Below are 21,265 nucleotides of genomic sequence, written 5' to 3'. Positions count from 1 at the left end.
ATTCCTTTCAGAATGCTGGATGAACATGGTACAGAACATATCAGATAATTACTGCTGATGTTTAAAAATGTGTGGTGTCCTGTTTGGTCAAAGCAGAACCTATATTCCTTCTGCTAATAAACTGAATGCAATATTTTTCTCTGAAATGTAGCTGACTATGACCTGGAAATAATATTCTGGGATAGTAGTCCACCAACTATAACTTGGGACTAGAGCATCAAGATTCTTGAAATTCACCTCACTCACTTACTGTAGATTTTAGGATTTTTGAGAGTTTTTTCATATTTAATAACATCATCATTGTAAGCTGTTTGTCTGTTTCTGTGAATTGTTCTGTCCTCCAGTGTAACTGTGTATTGTACTCTGTAAGGCTGGTTGGAGCCTTTAGAGGACTCTGCAAACACTGATGCTGTTGTATGATTAGGCAGAGCTGCCTGACCCGGAGTCTAAACGTGATAAAACATGTTCAAGAGGATTAAAGTGAAATCTGCCTGCTCCACAGATAACAGCTGCAAATCTGCATTTTTAATGTCTTTCAGCTGTTCATGGAAACCCCTTCACACCTTGTACACTCCTAATTCTTCTAATATAATTTATTGTCTCTTGAGAGACATAGGGAGATATAGGGGAATTAGAGAGTAGTGGAATGTAGAGCAGAGAACGTGAAATGCTGTCACATTTTCTCAGTATAGTAGAATTTACCAGTTAAGCTAATTGTTTTTTTTTTTTTTAAAGTCCTCCTTGTTCTTTGGTTTACTCATTATCCAAACCATTAACTCTTGGAAGAAGGTTGGGTTCATTACTATTATTTAACTTTTAGGCTGACCGAGATGGACTTTCTCCTACCCACTATTTTCATTCTCTCGTTATCAGCTTCTCTTTCCACCCAGGGTAATTGAGTGTGGCTGTGGGCCAGTAAAAGCCAGGAGTGAAAGGGGATGGGAGGGTGGATAGAAAGACAGACAGAAACAGAAGACAGAGAGAGTGTCTACAAAGGGCAGGCTCTCATTCAGCTGAGAAACATGTGCACTTCTTTCCAAGTCCAGTGTCTGTAAATCCAGAGCTGCGAGCAGTATTGATCACTGGCTCTCAATGAGAGGATTACCGGGATTACAGCTAAAGGTTTGGACAGTTAATGGTAACGTTTGGCCTTGCCTTCTTTATGCAATTTATTCTATTTTTTTAATCTAGTAAGATTCGTTTTACACTTTTGCAATGCTATTCTTACATTATTATGCAACTGTGATATCATGCATGCACTAATACTGAATAAGTGCCATTTCATGCATACAAACTATGGGGTTGATTTTGACAGATTTTTTGTGCCATCTTGAATTCATTCCTTAGCACTGCAAAAATGTCTTAACGCTTAGTGTCTATGATTCTGTAAAACTATTGCAACACTTCCAGGATACTTACAGAAGATATTATGTCTGTCATCATCTCTCATTCTATCACAATGTCAAGAAAGAATAGAATCATTTGAATGTTTTTTCCTCGTTATTTCATTTTTTTAAATTACTTTTTTTATTTTAATAAATCTGTCCAAACGCTCTGAATATTGCACGGCAACATTGCATGACTAGCATCAGTATGTGTGTTTCCATGCAAGAGAACTGTGTGTGCAACAAGACCAGTTAACCATTTCTGACAACATCTAATTATAAAGATGTTTGAGAAAACCCGTGGAAGCCAAGAACTCAACAAGATAATGTTTTATGTAGCACTATTAAGCTGTACGAATATGTTGAACATATTTGGAACCATTAAATCCCTCTTGATCTTGGCAAAGACTGTACTTGCTGAACAGCAGTTGTTGTTTCTGGATTGAAACATCTTGCTCTTGCCAAGTTTACAGCAGATATGTGTAACTTTTGCAGAGTTCAAATCTTTAGTTGCATAACATGAAAAGCTGTTTTGGTACATGGTACTTTTGGTACAAAGGTTGTATTAAAGTTACTGTGGCAAGTGGAAGTAAATTTCAGGTCTTGGGCAGTCATTAAATCAGTGTGAACACTTGGTGTCCCCCACCTTGAACGGATGAAACTTTATCTGAATAAGTAATTTGTTCCACTGGTTCCTGATTTACATCCTTAGCTAATACAAAACTGCTTCTAAAGAATATCCCCAATGATTTTAAAGTGTTACATCACATGCTTGGGTCTGCATATGAAAAATGTCATTCATATTTCTAAAATTCATGAATCTGGAAATGTTGTTTCCTTTACCAAAAGGTGTTGTGATAAATATTCTGAGGTTTAAACCTGCAACACAAATGCGCCTGCCAATTTTGGATAACTCTGCATATGTTCTGAGAATAAGCATTAAACCTTTGCACCTGCAGTGTTGCATTTTTTATGGATATTACTGGATGAAGAATGATTTCTTTCACCATGACTACATGTGTTTGATCAATGTCGGCAGCAGGAATTTTACTGTCCGACAGCGTAAATGAATACCATGTGGCTCAAGCAGAGGCGCAGAAATGCTTAATTTAGGGAAAATCAGTTGAGGAGAAACTCATCCCAGAAGCTGGATGCTGCCAGCGAGGGGGTTTTCCAGCAGTCTCCTCCAGGTCTCCAGTGGGAAAAAAAATTCTGAGGAAAACGACTTACACAACTACAGCCGCTGAACACCCCTCAAACTGTTTTGCTCCCACACTGGGCTAACATGGTGGAAAAATGCAGTCATGTTAAAGTGTCTAATCCCTGTTTGGCTACACTGGAATAAAAGCATTTGGGGAGGGCAAGGGTTGTGTCCTGGCCACTGTTCTTGTAACTTACACGTGTCATCCCTTATAGTAGTTAAAAGGAGGATGGCAACTTCTTCCTAGTAACATTCCTTTTCCTGTGTTTGTGGCATATCTGGTCCTCATTTACAAATACTTTCTTTCAGGGAAGTCAGCAGTTTTGCAAGCTGGAAAGTAGTATAAAATATACAGCCAAACAAACAACTTTTAAAATAATTGCTTTCTGCTGACAGAACTCTTCTCTACTATACTTTCCATTATTGTTACACATGCTGTTTGGACCAATTACATTGCATTCAGTAGTTTTGTATACATAATATACTGTTATTTTTTAACTTCTGCTGTTCAAACTCAAGTGATCAAGTTATCTGCAGTTTGACATGAAGGTGACCAGTCAGTCACAGGGTCAACATAGACACACCACAATTCAATCAGATACCAAAGATGAGTGTAGTTTAAGAAAATGGCATGATTCTGGACCAGAGCTGGCCCCGAGATTCTACAAGGCCCTAAGCAAAAATTCTGTTTTGGGGCCCACTTCCAGTTGAAGCACATTACCCCACATCACATTGTCTGTACTCATTTAAGGAGATTTGAAATCAGAACCTTCTTGCTGCAAGGCAAATTAATTAAAAATAGGAAGTTTGCATACATGCCTGAGGATTACATGCAGCTTGACTTCAATAACCAAGTTTGAAACAAATAAAATTAGCTAACTATAGGGATGCTATTTGATGACATAACTAGTCAACTTCTTTTGTAGCATGTGGCATGTACAGGTTATAATAACTTCATATTCTGAAGATGAAGTCTTACAAGTGGTATTCTCCATCAGCGAAAAAAAGACCAAATCTAATTTACAAGTGATGTCTAGGAGTAAAGCTTTCCTATGGTGGTGTGCTGCATCTGTGCCAAGGATGGGCAATGGATTGAGGAAACAGCTGATCCAACAGGAAATTATGAGCTGTTTCTTTAGTAAGGCAGGCAGTACCATGTAAGGATGTGGTAAATTATGCTACAGGGGGAAATTCAGCTGTGAGCTGGGACAGGAAAGATAGAGTTTAGCAAAAAATACAATTAATGCATGAGAGTTGGTAGAACATAAGTAATACAAGCTATTGAGTTTCTGTTATAAGGAAGCTATAAGAGCAGAGCAATAGGGACTTCTGAACAACTAAAGATTGATTGGATATTTACATGTGAGGTGGCTTTTTATAAAGAAAGAACAGAACTGCGAATAAGTTAAAAGGAAAAGCTGATCCTTTACAATGATCCTAAGGATATAATTCTGCGATCTTGTGGTGGACAATATTTAGCTTTTCTCTGTATATATCTAAATGTCCATGACAATATATGTGACATTGGCTTGTGTTTCATTTAGTTAACAAGAGGTTCAGTTTTTTATATGATGTCTATTGTTTTCTGGGCACTGTGTGTGTGAAACATTTCAAGCTGTACAAATCACCAGAACTGCGAGTTAAGATGTTTGTTCTGTGGCTATCACTAAGTTTTATATGCAAGGCAGGAAGAATGGATTTTGATCGACATGTATCTGACTTGACATATACAGCTGTTTTAGTGCTAGGCTATTGCAAGGATGTTTATGGCTTTAATATTTCAGTAAAGTTTCAGTTGATTACAGGTCCTTCTCAAAATATTAGCATATTGTGATAAAGTTAATTATTTTCCATAATGTAATGATGAAAATTTAACATTCATATATTTTAGATTCATTGCACACTAACTGAAATATTTCATGTCTTTTATTGTCTTAATACCCACAGTCATTGATGGTCTGGGGTGCCGTGTCAGCTGCTGGTGTTGGTCCACTGTGTTTTATCAAGGGCAGGGTCAATGCAGCTAGCTATCAGGAGATTTTGGAGCACTTCATGCTTCCATCTGCTGAAAAGCTTTATGGAGATGAAGATTTAATTTTTCAGCACGACCTGGCACCTGCTCACAGTGCCAAAACCACTGGTAAATGGTTTACTGACCTTGGTATCACTGTGCTCAATTAGCCTGCCAACTCTCCTGACCTGAATCCCATAGAGAATCTGTGGGATATTGTGAAGAGAACGTTGAGAGACTCAAGACCCAACACTCTGGATGAGCTAAAGGCCGTTATCGAAGCATCCTGGGCCTCCATAAGACCTCAGCAGTGCCACAGGCTGATTGCCTCCATGCCACGCCGCATTGAAGCAGTCATTTCTTTTTTTTTTTTTTCTTTTTTTTTTTTTACCGTGTCCTGTCTGGAAGAGTATCGCTCAGAATTGTTGTCTGAGTGCCAAGAAATTGCCCAACAGCTAATGCTTTAAAGCTCTGCTTGATATTTATGGAAGAAACTTTATTATAAACTTCTTTGGGAATATTTCAATTGTTACGGACACGGAGACTGAAATGAAAAGGAAAAATGAAGCTCAAAAAAGAGAGAGATGGGGAAAAAGGGGAGAAAAGGAGGAAAGAGTGGAGGAGAGAAAGAAGGATAAAGAGAATACAAGATTACACCCTGCTTGCTTATACACCAACAGCTGTTTTTTGTTTTTTTCATAAAATAGTACACGGTAATTCTGAATGTAAAATGTACTTAGTGAGAGGTGCAGCCCAAAATAGAACATCTGTGTATCTGTCAACACCTGAAGCTTAACAAGGAAAGGGCCCTGCGCAGCGCCACCCCCGCCCACCGGCGCAACAGGGCAGACCCCACCCAGCACCGCACCCACAACCGGACCCCCGACCCCACACCATGATGGGACAAACTCATCCACCCAGAGGTCCCCGGCCAGCGGCAGGCACCCAGGGCCAGTGACCCCACCATGACCCCCTCAGCAACAAAAAAACAATACATCACTGCCACTGCAATGACCGCCCAGGGAGAAACCCTATCCATCTCAGCTCCACCATTGCGCCCAGCTTGCCCAGCTGATCCAAACGCCAGTGATCCCACGCCCTAGAAGTGGACACAACCCCTCCAACCCACAGGCCGCAGCCCCTCCACGCCACCCCCCAGTCCACCGCTCCGATCCTCCCTCGGACAAGACAGCCAGCAGAGCAGCACACCTCCAAGCCCGCCCAACCCCCCCAGACAGTGCCAGCAGCTCCAGCCCAACAGTCCACGAGAGGGATACATGCACCGGCCGGGGACCTGGGCCATGCAGGCCAACCGCTCCAGGCCAAGCACACCCCGCCAGCCGTCCCGGTGTAGTCACAAGACATGCTCTGCCGCCCCACCCACCCGACCGCACACCGCAGCCCAGCGCCTGACCCCGGGCCAGGACCACAGAAGGAAGCCGTGGAAAGAAGGCCACGGCGGCCCCAGTTACCGGGCACCCCGCCAACCCCACCCCCAGACCACGGCCATGCACCACGGCGATGCGGGGCAGTCCAGCCCCTCCATCAAAGCGGGGCCACATCCCAATAAACGTCGGCTAAGACCCCCCCGCCAGAGCCCGGCACCCCCCCAGCCGGCAGACCAGGGCCCAAAGCCAGGGGCCGAGATCCAAGGGAACCCAAGCGATCCCAAGAGAGCCGAAAAGCCAGCCCAGCACCACACAATCCCCAAGACTTGACCCCCAACCCCAGCTCAAACCCGACTAGAGGGCCCAATCCCTCTCCCGGCCTCCGACCACAAATAGCGAACGGGGTTGTGAAAAGACCCCAAGCCTGCCTCCGCCAGCTCAAATGTGGTGTTGATGCGCGTTGTTGTAGTGTGCATTTAAAAAGAAAAACGGTAGGGAAGAGGGTCTGCCCCCCCGCCACTCTGAACCCTCAATGTCTACATGCAATAATATCCTTAGAGGTGAGCGCAGGCACCAGAGGTTAGGCTACTAGGATATCCTTCCCTCCTGATGCCATTGAGTGCGCCCACCCCCAAGACCCTACAACCCTACATGTGAATGTCATGAAAATGTTATAAGTGAGAGTGTCTAAGTTGTACAATAAAATTGGGGCACAGGCTGCCATGGGACCGCAGAGATGGAAAACCCTTGCGGCACTCCGATGGCGCACCCGCACCCCAAGGCCCTCCATGAGTGGTATCGTGATGGTTCTGGCGGAGGGAGGTGTCTGGGGATGGGGAGGGAAAGACTGGGGGGCAAACCGCTCTCCCAGGGAGCCAACTCCCCGGCTGACCCCAATAGGCAGCCCCGTTTGCCGAGTCCCAACAAAGGAGGGAGGCATAGGCACATCTGCCGGGCAAAAAACTAGGGACAGGTAAAGGGCCCCGAGAACCAACTGAAAACCGGGACCAACGTCCCCAGCCCACCCCCCCCCCCCCCCCGGAACCACTCAGACCCCGAATCCCAGCCCCGTTACCCAGTCCGCCGCCCGAAGTAGCCACCGACCCCCAACAAAAAGGACAAAGCCACAAGCGCCCAAGCGGCCAAGAATGCGGCCCCACTCCAAACAAAGGAGAAGACCAGCCAGCCCAGCACAACCAAAATACGCCACACAAAGGAGGGCACATGACCAGCCCCACCCCCTCCCGCAGACCCTCCTCCCCGCCAGCAGAATGTGCTCCTTGAATGAAGGAGCACCTGCAATGAGATGGGACCTACCTGCCAGTTTCGGAGGCCCTTATGCCCACTGATACACCAAAGGTCCCCGAGCCAGTCATTTCTACCAAAGGATTCCTGATCAAGTATTGAGTGCATAACTGTACATGATTATTTGAAGGTTGACGTTTTTTGTATTAAAAACACTTTTCTTTTATTGGTCGGATTAAATATGCTAATTTTGTGAGATAGGAATTTTGGGTTTTCATGAGCTGTATGCCACAATCATCCGTATTAAGACAATAAAAGACATGAAATATTTCAGTTAGTGTGCAATGAATCTAAAATATATGAATGTTAAATTTTCATCATTACATTATGGAAAATAATGAACTTTATCACAATATGCTAATATTTTGAGAAGGACCTGTATGTGTGGACGAAACCTACAGAAAAGTTGTTCTCCCTCTTTAAATACTTAGGACAAGAAACAGATGATTAGATTTTGGTGGTGTCGCCAAACACCATCTGGATCCAGGATTTGTTTTTAGGTTTCTTTATTATTGCCAGATCATGGTGCGACAACCTGGAATCCCCACATTGTTAGTCACTCTGTCAGCAGCCTACATACAGTGACCAGAAGTCATCCAGATTATGGCTCATCGGTATAGAAAAAAACTGACTTGCGTCAATGACCCAACTGCCTTGGCAGAGGTCTGAAAGTCGTCACCTTTGAGGAATTTCCCCAAGGTTAAGCTCTGTGTCATGATCCTCATTCATATGGTCCAAATGCATTTAGTGCTTTAAATACAAACCAGGTTGCTTTGTGTAATTCTCAGCACGTTATTATCTTCAGCAAGTTCTACTGATCAACATTTTTCTGTACACACCTGTAGACTCATGCTGCTGCTGCAGCTGTCTTTACCTTTGTATCACACCTTTGTATCACACCACAGTCATTCTGCAATCCCATATTACCGTTCATTGTGGTTACGTGTTAAGTACCCCTTATACACTCCTAGTGGAGTGTATAAGGGGTACAAGAGGCTTAGCATTGTTTGTGTGTATTTCAACTCCCTTTAGTTGATCAACCTTTTAGTTGATCACAAAGCGTAACATAGATTTGTTGATCATGGAACAAAAGAATAATCTGAAATTTTAAGCAAAAAATCCAGATTCGATCAAGAAAATTACTTGCGCTAACCATACTAAACATCTGCAAGCTGTGAGTATGAAAGTAGTGTGTCTCACTTGGGATACAGCACACATTTTGGCAGACAGTAGGCCAACACGTATCAGTAGTTGAGTTTTGTCAGGGATTTCTTATCCTGGTCATTTTAAAAATGCCATGATCAGGGCAACAGGGTGAAACCTTGAATTTGTCAGAATCTGGGTTTTTGTCTGTTGCTTTGGTGCTGTTACTTTGCTTAGCCCCTAGATGGCGAGGAACCTGGAGGAGAGGTGACAGGTGTTCATCGTTCCCTTGATTACCTGCTGAGGAGCATATTAGGAGGAGGCTGCCAGCAACTCACTGCCGGAGTGTTGTCCCTTAGTGGTACAGCTTTTGCCACATTACCTTGTCTTGTTCCTTGCCTTGACTTCATGTAATTTTGGATTTTTGCTCCTTTGCAGGATTACCTGAACCTGACCTTGCTTTTTGTGTGGAACTCTGCCTGGATTTACCTCTTCCAGAAGGAAGCCATTAAACTCCATGAACAAAGACCCAAACCTCTTGGACCTCACTGGTTGGCAGCCTCCTGAATTCCTCACTACTTGCAGACCATTCAAGAACCTTGTCCACCCTCCTCCTTTTCCACCGCGTCTACTTCTGAAGACCTGGACCCGTTAATCATTCTGGCACACAGTTACTCCATCCTCACCAGTCTCACGGATAAACAACATCTTGGTCTCTCCACTTCTCACCCGCTGGCTGATCTTTCCATTAACCCTGTAAGACTAAATCTTTATTCCTTAGTTCAAGACCCTGAGTTTACCCTGCTCATCATCCTGTTTGTTTTGCAGTTGGTTTCCCGGTTCCTGTTTTCCTGCTCACGTCACTATAAATAAACACGTTACCGCAAAACTTTGTCTCCTGAATTGCTTTTCTCCATGTGGGTCAGATCCGTAAGGACCAATATGACAGAACACTCTGGCCAACCAGACCCAGCAGAAGCATTCAGGAGAACTCTACCAGAACAACACCACCAAACCATCATAACTCATGACTCTTCTCTCCATTCTCTGTTTGAACAGCAAAAGCAGACCAATCAGCAGATTGAACAACTGTCCACCTTGTTTCAGCACAGCCTGAGTAATTTCTCCTCCCCAGCAATAGAGGGCGCCTCAGCCTCACAGGTTTCCCAGCAACTTCTGCATTCACGTATCGTCACTTCCCCGAATCCTGAAAAGTTCTCTGGTGAGAAGGAAGATTGTAGGAGTTTTATTTTACAATGCACTTTAGTATTCAATCGTTCCCCACAATCCTTTCCTCATGATTCAGTCAAGATCTAGTTTATTCTTGGTTTAGGGCTTTGAGATGGGCAGAGGCCCGTTTTTCAAACTGTTTAGATTTTGGATGCATTTTACAGAGTTTGAGGAGGGGTTTCGACAGGTTTTTTCTAGTGAGAAAGATTTAACTGCAAACGCTCGAAGCCTTTGGTAGATTAAACAGAGAGACCGGTCTGTTGCTGAGTTCTCCATCGATTTCCACAACTTGGCAGCTGCTTCTGGATGTAATGACTGCATTCTTAGAGCTGCTTTTTTCCAGTCTTTAAATTAATCATTGAAAGATGAGTTAGCATTAGTCGACGAGCCTTCGACTTTAAATGGGCTAATCAAGTTAGCTGTCAGATTAGATAACAGAATGAGAGAAAGAAAGAGATCCCGACTTGAACGGAGTGCAATTAGGACTCATTTACCTAGTTCTTCACCTAAACCTATTCGCTCCACCTCTGCCCCGCAGAGTTCTGGAGCTGAACCTATGCAGATAGGGCGTACTCAGCTTTCCACAGAGGAAAGATTGAGACGTCGCAGATCTAATCAGTGTTTTTACTGTGGCTCAGCTGACCATTTTCTCGCAAACTGTCCTATTCGTCCTTCGGGACCAAAAGACCAGGTCCGTCAGTAAGTGAGGGGTTTCTGACAGACCAGCCTCTTACCCCCAGACTTAGTTTGCCTGCCACATTAATCTCTTACCGACCTTTTCTGAATTTATCCGCTCTCATTGACTCCGGTAGCGACCAGAATCTTATTGATCAAAGGCTAGTCGATGAAGCAAAAATTGAGACCGTACCACTTCTCTTGCCTCAGTCTGTTTCATCCTTAGATGGGAAGAGATTACCCCGAATAACACATAGAACCAAACCATTGACCTTAATCCTCTCGGGAAATCATAGGGAGGAGATTTCTTTTTTTGTGTTTCCCATAGCTTTAAATTCTATAGTTTTGGGTTTCCCTTGGTTAAGGAAACATTACCCTCACATCAACTGGGCAGAAAGCCGTATTGAGTCTTGGTCCACTAACTGTCTCTCCTCCTGTTTACAGTCAGCAGTAGCTTCACCCCCAGTTGAGCCAGATCTTGCAGAGAATGAGATAATCGATCTCACAAACGTCCCACCAGAGTACCATGATCTCAGGTTAGTTTTCAACAAATCCAAGGCTCTGTCTTTACCCCTACATAGACCCTATGACTGTGCAATAGATTTGTTTCCCGGTGCCACCCTGCCTTCCAGTAGGCTTTATCCCATCTCAGGACTGGAAAGAAAAGCAATGGAGGACTATATTAATGAATCTATGATGACAGGATTAATTCGCCCCTCTTCATCTCCACTCGGAGATGGTTTTTTCTTTGTAGGAAAGAAAGATGGCTCACTATGCCCATGTATAGACTATAGCGGGTTAAACCAAATAACAGTCAAAAACAAATATCTTCTTCCTCTTTTGTCCTCGGCCTTTGAACCAGTTCATGGTTCCACCATTTTTTCAAAGTTAGATCTCCGTAATGCATACCACTTAGTTAGGATCTGTCAGGGGGATGAGTGGAAGACCGCTTTCAAGACCCCGTTGGGCAATTTTGAATATCTGGTCATGCCGTTTGGATTAAGTAATGCACCTGCAGTTTTTCAGTCCTTCATCAACGACATACTTAGGGATTTTTTTAATGTTTTTGTTTTTGTATACCTGGATGACATCCTGATCTACTCAAAAGACATTAAAGAACATACCCGTCATGTCCGTCATGTTTTACAAAGACTTTTGGAGAATAGATTGTTTGTGAAGGCTGAAAAATGTGAATTCCATCAGACCTCAATTACATTTTTGCGTTACATCCTGGAGGGTGGACAGGTTCGCTCGGATCTTGAGAAGATCAAGGCAGTGCTAGAGTGGCCTGTTCCTCACTCTCGCAAGCAGTTACAACGGTTTCTGGGATTTGCAAACGTTTATCGATGATTCATAAAGAACTTTAGCTTGATCATCGCACCATTCACTGCCTTGACTTCCACAAAGATCGTGTTCTCCTGGACACACGAAGCAGACAAGGCTTTTCAGACATTAAAGGAGAGTTTTTCTCAAGCACCCACTCTAGTTCATCCCAGGTTTTCCAGACAATTTGTTTTAGAGGTAGACGCCTCAGATACGGGTGTTGGAGCCGTACTATCGAAGCAGTCGGCTACAGATGGAAAACTCCACCCATGTGTCTTTTTCTCCCGTCGTCTCACTAACCCTGAAATAAATTATGATGTGGGGGACAGGCAGTTGCTGGCTATAACGGTAGCCCTTTCAGGATCTGGGTCTTTGTCTGTTGTTTTGGTGCTCTTACTTTGCTTAGCCCTTAGATGGCGTGGAACCTGGAGGAGAGGTGACAGGTGTACCTGCTGAGGAGTATATTAGGAGGAGGCTGCCAGCAACTCACTGCCAGTGTTGTCCCTTAGTGGTACAGCTTTAGCCACATTACCTTGTCTTGTTCCTTGCTTTGACTTCATGTAATTTTGGATTTTTGCTCCTTTGCAGGATTGCTTTTTGTGTGGAACTCTGCCTGGATTTACCTCTTCCAGAAGGAAGCCATTAAACTCCATGAACAAAGACCCAAACCTCTTGGACCTCGCTGGTTGGCAGCCTCCTGAATTCCTCACTACTTGCAGACCATTCAAGAACCTTGTCCACCCTCCTCCTTTTCCACCGCTTCTACTTCTGAAGACCTGGACCCGTTAATCATTCTGGCACACAGTTACTCCATCCTCATCAGTCTCACGGATAAACAACATCTTGGTCTCTCCACTTCTCACCCGCTGGCGGATCTTTCCATTAACCCTGTAAGACTAACTCTTTATTCCTTAGTTCAAGACCCTGAGTTTACCCTGCTCATCATCCTGTTTGTTTTGCAGTTGGTTTCCCGGTTCCTGTTTTCCTGCTCACGTCACTGTAAATAAACACGTTACCGCAAAACTTTGTCTCCTGAATTGCTTTTCTCCATGTGGGTCAGATCCGTAAGGACCAATATGACAGAATTGGATCAGCAGGTCCCTAAAACTTGCAACTAGGAATGACTCAAAATTACACACTGCATGTGTTTTTCCTTTGTAACTCATAACTAATTTTCTCTGTTAAGTCAAAATTAACAAAAACCACATGTTAGGAAATCTATATGTTCAAACATGTTGGTTGCAATTGAAAGCATGATTTTCTTTTTACTGTAGGTGCACCATTAAAAATCGAGACAGCTGTGTAATGGGTTACAAAGCGTCTTCCATGCATTGGGTCCTAAGTTGCCTGTGCTTTGTGCTTCTGTCTTTCATCAGTGCAGCTCAAGATGAAGACTTAAGAAGTAAGAAAAACTTTCACCTTTTTTTTATTGCACTTAAATATTGCACTTATAGAGTTGTTAAAAGATGTTTGGAGTTTAGCAAATTCATTATGAACCAACTATTTCCACTATTTCCACTATTCTCTGTTTCACGTCAGGCTGCCGAACAGCACCATGTGATTTAGTCTTCATTTTAGACGGCTCGTGGAGTGTTGATGATGTCAACTTTGAAATAGTAAAGCGATGGCTTGTCAACATAACAACCAGCTTCAACATTGGACAGAAGTTTACTCAGGTTGGTGTGGTCCAGTATAGTGATGACCCACTTTTAGAAATACCTCTGGGGAAGTTCTCCTCAAACAAAGACCTTATCAAAGCAATGGAGAAGATTGAGTACCTGGGAGGAAACACAAGAACGGGGACAGCCATTAAGTTTGCCACTGACAGATTGTTTGGACTCTCTGAAAGGGGTCCATTAGGCATTTCCAGAATTGCTGTTGTCCTCACAGATGGGAAATCTCAAGATGAGGTCCTACAAGCAGCAGAGGCAGCAAGAAAAAAAGGGGTAATTCTATTTGCAATTGGAGTTGGGCCAGAGATAGAAAAGGCTCAGCTGAGGGACATTGCAAACAAACCTTCTTCAACCTATGTGTTCTCTGTTGAGGACTACAAAGCAATTTCCAGGATTATACAGGTCATACGTCAGAAACTATGTGAAGGTAAGAAGCTCCTGGTCAGCTGATACCCATGTAATTCCATTATGCTTCTTTGCTAGTTTACGATGTTTCTCTGTTACAGAAACTGTTTGTCCAGCAAGAATTCCCATAAATTCCCATAATGAGAAGGGCTTTGATATTCTCTTAAGTTTAAATTTGGCTAAAAAAGCCAAAAAGACACAAGGGTCATTTTACGGCACTAAGGCATATGAAGTTACATCTTTTGTTGACTTGAGTGAGGCTACAAGGTAATCACAGCTACCCTTTAAATGTCTTCTCCATCTTCAGTACATTTAATAGTTAACTACATTTTCTCTTTGGTCACACAGGAGTCTTTTTCCCGATGGTCTCCCTCCATCATATGTTTTTGTGGCCACGCTGAGATATAAAGGATCTGTAGGTGTAGAGCAGTGGGACCTGTGGAGAATACAGACCCGTGACGGAACGCCTCAGATGGCAATGACTCTTGACGGTCTGGATAATACCGTCATGTTCACAACAACCAGCAATGCACCAAGTAAAATTCAAACTGTTAAATTTTCACAACAGACAGCAAAGGTAAGTTTCCAATGTCTTTATTCTGAAATGGGTTCTTCAGTTAAGGTCAAAAGCTTGAAAGCATTAGAAAGTATACAAAGAAAATACTAAATGGTGTTTATTCTGTGTGTCTTTAGTAGATCCTTGGGGTCTGAGAATAGATGCTTACTCCTCTCATAGGGCTAGCTCTGTTTCAGGTTTGAAATGTTAAAGGTCTTACTGTTTTTCATTATTTGCCCTGCGATGGACTGGCGACCTGTCCAGGGTGTACCCTGCCTCTTGCCCATAGACTGCTGGAGATAGGCACCAGCTCCCCCGCGACCCACTATGGAATAAGCGGTAGAAAATTACTGACTGATTGACTGACAGTTTTTCATTATGCAGATAGCTAACAGATAGGGAGATAAAGGTGTACAGTGGCTAGCCTAGTCTGCCTGTAATTTATTACTAATAACAAAAAACTAAAATGAACAGATTTCAGGTAGACACTGTAATTTCTGCAGCACTCCCGCCTAACCAAACAACTGTCACCAGAACACCTTATAATAATGAGCCACACAATGATTGTGTAAAACAGAAAAATGTGTTATTTTAAAACCTAACTTAAACCTAGAAAATGTACAATCAAATCAACTCAATCATATAGAAATATTCAAACTACATGTTATACATTCCAGTAAAAGCCTAGATATAGTACAGAGTACTCAAATTCAGTGTTTAATGCCAATTGGTAAAATGTTATTTATGGAATGAACCCTAGTTAATTGATTGGGTCACTCATCCTAACCAGCATGTGGTAAAACTAGGAAGAAACAACTGACCTTTAAAAAAGAAGGAACCCCAAATCACTCTGTATTTTGCTGGTGGGGGTTTCACCCCACTACAGTAATGTAGATGTAAACATTGAATTTCAAGGAGACCCACTGTAATGCCATTCATACAGCCTATCAATATTTATGTCTACAGTTAGTTTTCTTGCATGTTGTTTGACCCTGAAAGGTCACTTCAGGCTAATGCAACAAAAGGGGTTGATGGGACGGTAGCTAAAATAATTATAAACAGTCCAATAGCAGCTGGAGTCAACACTCCCTCATTTATTTTACTCAGACAGTGTGAAAATTTGTCTTGCTGCTCCACCTGATTATAAAGGGTAAGATCATGGAGGAGGAAAGTTTGGAGAGAGCAGTTAATGCTTTACTTAATCATGTGAATTGCAGATGTCACCAGATTTATTTGTTACTGACAGACAAAGCAAAGAAAAGTTGATGTAAAACATGATGTTTATTGATTGTGCTTCTGCACAATCGACAATGAAGGTCACCTCAAAGGGAATGCCCTATTTACTTTTACCAAACTTGCTCACTTTGGGGAAATTAACACCATTCACTCCATTCGTTTCTGTTTGACCAATGGGTAGTTTATATATGTCATGTCTTATTTTAAATGAATGTTCACAATGTTCATTTGAGCTCTGCAGTTCCTGTCAACACATAGCTTCATGTATATGGTACTGCATGTTCCATTTTATGAAGTCATAGCTTCATTGAATCTAGATTGTAAAATATAGCATCAATTTGTTTTTTACCCAAAGCTGTATCAAGCATATCAATATTGGAGCCCAGGACTGGCAGTGGTAGAGGAAAAACTCATGTGTCCACAAGTTAGTAATGTGTGGCTTTAGTGATATTGTAGCTGGCCACAAAGTCAACAACTTACAGCCACAAAAAAATAAAGTCTCTAAATGCGGCCCTCTGGTCTGTTAGTATTTTGTGGCCTCGGCTTTCAATACAAAGTGAGCCCACATAATAAAATGGGAAGGTATATGAATTCTCCACACTCTCTGAGAAGCAGTTTAAAGGCTTTGCTTGAAAGACCTCCTTTATATTTGTGCATGCATTACATTTATAAAGATATTTATCTGATTTTTATTGCTCTATTACAATTGTTAAGGTATCTGTTTGACTCCAGTTTGATTGTCTTGCACAATATTTGCATTTTAACCCCAAGATGTCAAACAATTGTCTCCTTCTGAGGTCAACAATTTGTTTAAACCCCAAACAGAGGGTAAGAAATTACTATATTTTAGATGACATAATATATATCTTTATCCATATTTATTTTGTCATTGTAATAGTAGAGCCACATGAGACACATGGACATATTTTATTTAGATGTGGCCACAATGTAGTTCTTAAATTCCCACTTCTTATGAATTTAACACATAGGACTCTTCTTTTGGGGAAGCATATCTGGTACATTTAAAACCATTAAAACCAGCCAGGGTACATTAAAGAGATAACAGAAATGTTTGAATGCATGTGACCCAGTGAGTAAGTATGATCTATCTCCCTTTTTAGCAAAGGTCTCCGCATGACAGGCTGTTGTAATTCTAGGGGAAAAGTCTAGCATCTTTACACTAACAAGGTTGCTTTATTGTTCTGTAACTGAAAAGATGTGCTATAGTAAATGTTATAAGGATATCTACATTAGGATAAATTAGGTCATACATATTTACCCAGTTTACAATATGCTTGTTTAAACTCTGTCTGTGTCAGTGCAGAGGGCTGTTCTTTAATCTTCCAAAGTATCCTGTAGGCTATTTTCTCTGGCATCCCTTCCCATTGAGGCTCTCTAAAGGGTGAATTCATCCAATCTTACAGGATTTCTTCATATGATTATTACTAGGCTTTATCTCATCTGTTCTTTGTTTCCATGGCCAGTTTTTATTCAAAACGTTTGGGCATAAAGCGTTTCAATATTTTAATTCTGGCTTTCAAAGAAATTCAGCTCATTACTGGGTACTTCTTGGTTTCTCTGTAACATTAGATCAATGTGTGCTGCCATTTTTAATTTCAATCAGATGGTCACAACCAGCCAGAAAGCTTACTACTTTCTATTTGTTTTGCCTGATAAACGAAGCTGTTTGATGAAAAATGGCACCAGTTGCGGCTACTGGTAACTGAAGAGGATGTTACTCTTTATGTTGATGACCTGGAAATGGAGACACGGCCACTCGAGCCCTCTGTTGGCATTTTCATCAATGGAAAAACCCAAGTCGGAAAATATGTAAATAAGGAAACAACTGTGCCAGTAAGTGTACCCTGGTCTTTTTCATACTTGATTGATGATCAAATCTTTTGTCCACAAGGTCTTAGTACTAGCTGTTTCATTAATCTCATTTAGCACAACACATCCCAAATAGTGTTAGCAATTATTCAGTTGTCCAAAGCTTGACTGTTGATGCGGCATTGCAGTAGTAAATTGTTCAAATTAACTTGATCTTGACACTTAAAGCTGCTATGTTTGATGATTTGATCTAAGCATTTAACATTGTGAATGTACTTCTGTAAGCAGATTTTTTTGTAACTGGAAACAGATTTTAAATGAGCCACTAAATCATTTAGTTATCAGACTGAACTTTGTAAATATTAACATTTATACAGCCTTCAGATCCACCTATTTTTACCACATTGAGACCTTTACTTGTGTTTAATTGTGAAAATTCTATTTTATATGTTGCACAACTACTGTATTGTTTTAAACCAGACTGATTTGCACCTCTAATTATGCAGTCGTGTGTTTTTTATTAGGCTTGAAATGATCCTAATCTTGCCTCAGGATCATTTTTCTGTTCACATGGGGCTTATATGAAACTGCACCACCAGCATCGTCAAAATGCCAAATCATGGAAGAACAGTGTATTGTTATATAAACAACTAGGGAGGTCTGGCAACATGGAGCAGCCCAGTGCCTAGTGAGGGCAGTTATTTTTTCTTTAGCCCTTATAAAATGGTAATTTCAACTATTGGTCGCAGTGCTCGGATAAAACTCTGCCTAGAGTTACACAATCATTTTCTATGTCAAAATCAGCTTGTTTTGCATTGTCTTTTTGGGATCCCTAACATTAAAATTTTTATATTTGACTGCCATTTTTTCCTTTAAAAAATGTATGTTTAGTTTGAAATCCAGAAACTTCGCATTTACTGTGACCCTGAGCAGAACACCAGAGAGACCGCATGTGAAATACCTGGAGTTGTGAGTACAACTTCACTTACCTGTGACCTTCTCTAACCTTGCTCGTTTTTCTCTGAGGTATATGGTCCATAATGATGTCAAAGCATCTCAGGATGTGCTAAATTCTCTACCTACACTGCTTTCCATAGCATGGAGCTTTCTTGCTCTATATTTCATCTCTGGATGGTGCTGACGTTCTTTGTAGGAAAGTTGCAAACTTACAGTGTAATTCTAAAGTCACATCTGGCATACATGAATCGATTTGCTGAAGGAAGACTCGTGGCTCACAGTCAAACATTTTGCATTCCATATATATAACTTTATTGCCTCTTGGCTGTACCTCTGTGAGGCTTTGGCCTGTTTTTATGTTGGCTTCAAACTGCTGCAGCCACAATATTATTGCCAAATCACTGCATTTAATGTGAAGATGTTAAAGAGAAATATCAGTAGAGACAAGCCCACCATTAAATTGACACTGCTTTCTTTTTACTGCATGTTTTGTATCATTTCTGGTCTATTTGCTGTGAGAAAAACATATTTAATCTTTTTGCCTTTTTCACACTTAACTGTTTGAGAACATTAAACAAACTTTGACATTAGGATAACCTGAGCAAACATGCCGTTTTCAAATATTTTATTTATTAAGGGAAAGGAAAAGCTATCCAAACCAACCTGGTCCAATGTGGACTGCCCCCTGGTTGTGCCAACTTTGGAGGCAGCAGATGCTATCAAGCGTTTACAGTAACTGGCAATTGGTCTTTTACATCAATCCTAGGGAATTATGAAACACTCTTACTCAAAGAATTGTTACAATTTAGTCACATTGTGCGGTTTTGGAGGCCATGGTACAACATCTCAATCAGATTTAAGTCAGCACTTTGACTATGCTACTGTGACAACATTCATTTATTTTAGCAATTTAGAAGTCCGGTGTACTTGTTAATTATCTTTGTACACATAACCCAAGTCTACTTGAGGCCCGACATTCTCATTCAGTATTTTCTGGTGGAGAACAAAGTTCATGGCTCCACTGATTACAGTAAGTTGACCAAGTCCTGAATCAGCCAAGGAGCCCTAGACTATCACCACAAAACCACCATATTTGATTGCTGGTATCGTGGTCTTTTTCTGAAATACTGTGTTCGTTGTACACCAGATGTAATGGAATGCACATCTGGCAAAAGGTTTCCTGTTTTTTACTGTCTTTTTCTAAAGGTCTTGGGCATCATCACAATGTTTTCTATCAAATGTGAGACAGGCCTTTGTATTCTTTTTGTTAAGCAGTGATGTTTGCCTTGGAACCTCCAATGGAGGCCATTTTTACCCAGTTTCTCTTTTATTGTCATATTGTGCACATTGACTTTAACTGAGGCAAATAAGGGGTGCATGTTGTACTGGGTACTTTAGTGACTTCCTGGATAAGTTTCCGATGAGCTCCTGAAGTAAGGTGGTAAGCCTACCACTCCTCGGAAGGATTACCACTGTTCCATGTATTTTTCATTTTTAGACAATGACTCTGACTGGAGTTGTGTGGAGCCCAACAACCTTAGGAATTACTTTGTAAGCCTTGAAGAGTGATGGATGTAAATTATTTGATTTCTCATCTTTTTCTGAATTTCTTTAGACTGGGACATGATGTGCTGCTTTCAGAGAAATTTTAACCAACTTTGTGCTGTTGGACAGGTTCCATTTAAATTACTTCTTGATTCTACAGGTTTGGGATTAATCAGGCCAAGCCTGTGTGCAGCTAGTGAAATTGAACTCAGCTTTCCAAAACATATGGATGGTCACAGTTACTTCATGATTTAGGAAGGTACTTTTACTTTTTTACATTGGGTCAGGTTTATTTTGTAAAGTTATTTTTTAATGAAATCATCCATTTAAACCTGCATTTTGTATTTGCTCAGGTTATCTTTGTCTTGTTTCTGTATCTGTTTCATGGTCTTAAACATTTAAGTGTGACAGAAAAGTAGAAACAGAAACATTTCTGTAAGGGTCTGATGGCAATGTTTATATTTAGATATCAGCTTCCTGTAATATGGACGTTAAGACACTTCCATATAACAATGAACACATAAAGTAACATTATTGAGTATGAATAATATGGTATTAAGACATTTTACTTACATGTTACAGTGCTCCAACAGTGCTGATTACATTGAACCAACACAGGAACCATGTGTTTGTCCTCCTGGACCTCCTGGACCTCCAGGAACAACAGTCAGTTTTCTTTTTTGCCCTTTCCACACTCAGTTTGTGTTGTGTCACGATGATGCTAAGTCATCTAACATGCAAATAATGCAATGCTAAATGCAAAGCCCTAAAAACAGTCTTAACATTTCAGATCAAATATTCCTTTGTTAAAATGGATCATGCACATATGAACTCAAAAAGAAATCGTTTAACTGATGACAGATTTTTGGAAATGATTAAATAGCTTAAACATATGATATAATAATGTAGATGCATTGATAACTGTGTAGAGAAAAAGCTAGATTTCTATTTGAAAACAGGTCTCCACCTCTCTTATACTAACACTCTAGGTTCGGTGAAATTGTGTTAAACTCCCAAGAGTTGCTTAAATGCTGCTCCAATCACACAATGAGCCGACGAATTTGTACTTCATAAATAGGTCAAGTTTAACAGCTGTAATCAACGTAATTATCAGATGTAGAACAGTTTGGGAGGTCTTAGTACTTTAATGTCTTTAATGGTTAAACATTTTTCCACAGCTAAGCAAATCGAAGCTGGCCACTAAGAATAACAAAGTTGGCCGGATCAGGATGTACTGCATTATTTGCCAAGAAAGCACTAGACCACTTGATATAAAAGAAGCAATGCTGAAAAAAGAAAATTACCAACATAGAATAAACCGTGCATGTAGCAGCTGAAGTAACAGCTAATTCACAAGATCCTTAGATATCGACTCGGCCAAGAAAAAAACAAACTTGTTTAA

General features: G+C 41.3%; 1 protein-coding gene across 2 annotated transcripts in view; it reads left to right on the top strand.

The window, feature by feature from the left end:
* The first annotated feature begins 991 nt into the window (after positions 1–991).
* col21a1 (collagen, type XXI, alpha 1) overlaps positions 992–21,265 on the top strand; it is a 45,100-nt gene continuing 24,826 nt past the window's right edge. The window contains exons 1-8 of one of the 2 annotated variants that reach the window (XM_047351993.1): positions 992–1,122; positions 12,936–13,063; positions 13,201–13,761; positions 13,841–14,006; positions 14,088–14,316; positions 17,215–17,385; positions 18,253–18,330; positions 20,446–20,529. In XM_047351993.1, the coding sequence (XP_047207949.1) occupies positions 12,967–13,063; positions 13,201–13,761; positions 13,841–14,006; positions 14,088–14,316; positions 17,215–17,385; positions 18,253–18,330; positions 20,446–20,529 (1,386 nt within the window). In that variant the 5' untranslated portion in view covers positions 992–1,122; positions 12,936–12,966. Of the gene's footprint in view, positions 1,139–12,935; positions 13,064–13,200; positions 13,762–13,840; positions 14,007–14,087; positions 14,317–17,214; positions 17,386–18,252; positions 18,331–20,445; positions 20,530–21,265 lie in introns of both variants that reach the window. The other variant, XM_047351992.1, reaches the window with a different exon arrangement.

Source organism: Girardinichthys multiradiatus, chromosome 22, assembly GCF_021462225.1.
Source record: "Girardinichthys multiradiatus isolate DD_20200921_A chromosome 22, DD_fGirMul_XY1, whole genome shotgun sequence".
In the NCBI taxonomy this organism is placed as follows: Eukaryota; Metazoa; Chordata; class Actinopteri; order Cyprinodontiformes; family Goodeidae; genus Girardinichthys; species Girardinichthys multiradiatus.
The sequence above is the reverse complement of the archived record's forward strand: the minus strand, read 5'-3'. Positions and strand labels throughout refer to the sequence as shown.